We start from the raw sequence: 1,338 nt of genomic DNA, 5'->3' as shown, positions 1-1,338 counted from the left end.
CAGTGTTCACGGCGCCGAGGGCGTGCAGGCTCCCCGAGCCGCTCTCCGCGTCCAGCTGGAGAGGATGGCTCTCCAGGCTGTTGGAAACTCCGTCTGGTAGGAAACAGGGTGGAAACACAACACAGAGAGCTTTAGTCTTCACCTGATTTATCTGAGCTTTCATTTGTCACAGAAACCAAACAGCTCTGCACAGGATTTGACTCAAAATGTGACACATTACTCAGAGTTGTTAGGGAGTTTCCTGTGGAGGCATCCCATGATCATAGTCACTAAATCAGGGGTCAAATATCAACATCCAACACTCATATTTTCTACCAAAAACATCTGAAACTCACATCAGACAGAAATCAGAGTCATGATTCAGTGAGAGCCGAACACAGACATGAAAACACCACTGTAAACAAACCTCCACAGATCTGATCAGACACCAGAGAAGAAGAAGCTCCTCAGTCAGTGATCAGTGATGGTTGTCAGTTCATCAATGGTTCACAACAAACAGGAAATTAAACATAGATCATTCACTAAACTTTATTTTCCCAAAATGTAAACAAGTTAACCCACTGTATCCATGGCAACAAATTTCTGTCACTGCATGCGGCCTACAGCTGATCTGATGTAAACAAACCTGACAGTGTAACTTTGTACAGACTATATTCTCAGGACGTTTGGGTTAGCTGCTGGAAGACAAGTGATATCTGACATCTGTCTGCCTCTGAACCTGACAGCCAATCAGGTCAAATCAAAAGTATTGCACGGCCTTCTCAGGTGTTGCTCAAGATATTAGTTACGAGGCCTAATTCATTTTAGTGTCGGCGCAGCGACCGGTGCAATCAGCACTCTGACAGTTTGGTTTCCTGACCTTGAAATTTGTTGTGTGTTTGTTTGGTGTTTCGGTGCACAGGAGGGACGAGACCTACAAACATGAGATGTTTATTCAAACACAGCAGCACAAGAAGAGCTGTTGGTATTTTGGAGGAAAATGAATCTTGGACTCAGTGCAGAGAATAGAAGTTGTTAGCACAGTTTTATTTATTGTTGTCGTCAGGGGAGGCCGGGGCTGTGGCCGGTGAACTGTTTGTTGTGGTGGGTTTTGCTGGTGGTCTTGTGTCGCATCTAGAGGCAGCGATGATCGTTTACAGAACCTGCTGAACTGACTGACCTTTCTCCATTGACTGTGGAAGGTCCACTTCAGCTGCACCGACACTGTTCTCCGCGGCGGCGCTGTTCACAGCCGGATCGTCGAGCGTATCCTGCAGCAGACGTCACAATGTTAACACAAGGCACATCTTCTGATGGTGCACACAACAGAATGAAGCTCCGGCTGATTCATGCGTCCCC

At 46.6% G+C, this 1,338-nt stretch overlaps 1 protein-coding gene across 1 annotated transcript in view; it reads right to left on the bottom strand.

The window, feature by feature from the left end:
- Window positions 1-1,338, bottom strand: part of trappc8 (trafficking protein particle complex subunit 8) — a 28,340-nt gene that overhangs the window by 16,872 nt on the left and 10,130 nt on the right. The window contains exon 8 of the mRNA XM_087174716.1: window positions 1,143-1,145. Coding sequence (XP_087030842.1) covers window positions 1,143-1,145 — 3 coding nt within the window. The remainder of the gene's footprint in view (window positions 1-1,142; window positions 1,146-1,338) is intronic.

The sequence above is a fragment of the Seriola lalandi genome, unplaced genomic scaffold (genome assembly GCF_002814215.2).
Source record: "Seriola lalandi dorsalis isolate HSWRI2012SDOR001 ecotype SW California unplaced genomic scaffold, Sedor1 jcf7180002054375, whole genome shotgun sequence".
NCBI classification, from domain to species: Eukaryota; Metazoa; Chordata; class Actinopteri; order Carangiformes; family Carangidae; genus Seriola; species Seriola lalandi.
Note: the sequence above shows the minus strand (reverse complement) of the source record. Positions and strands in the feature narration are given on the sequence as shown.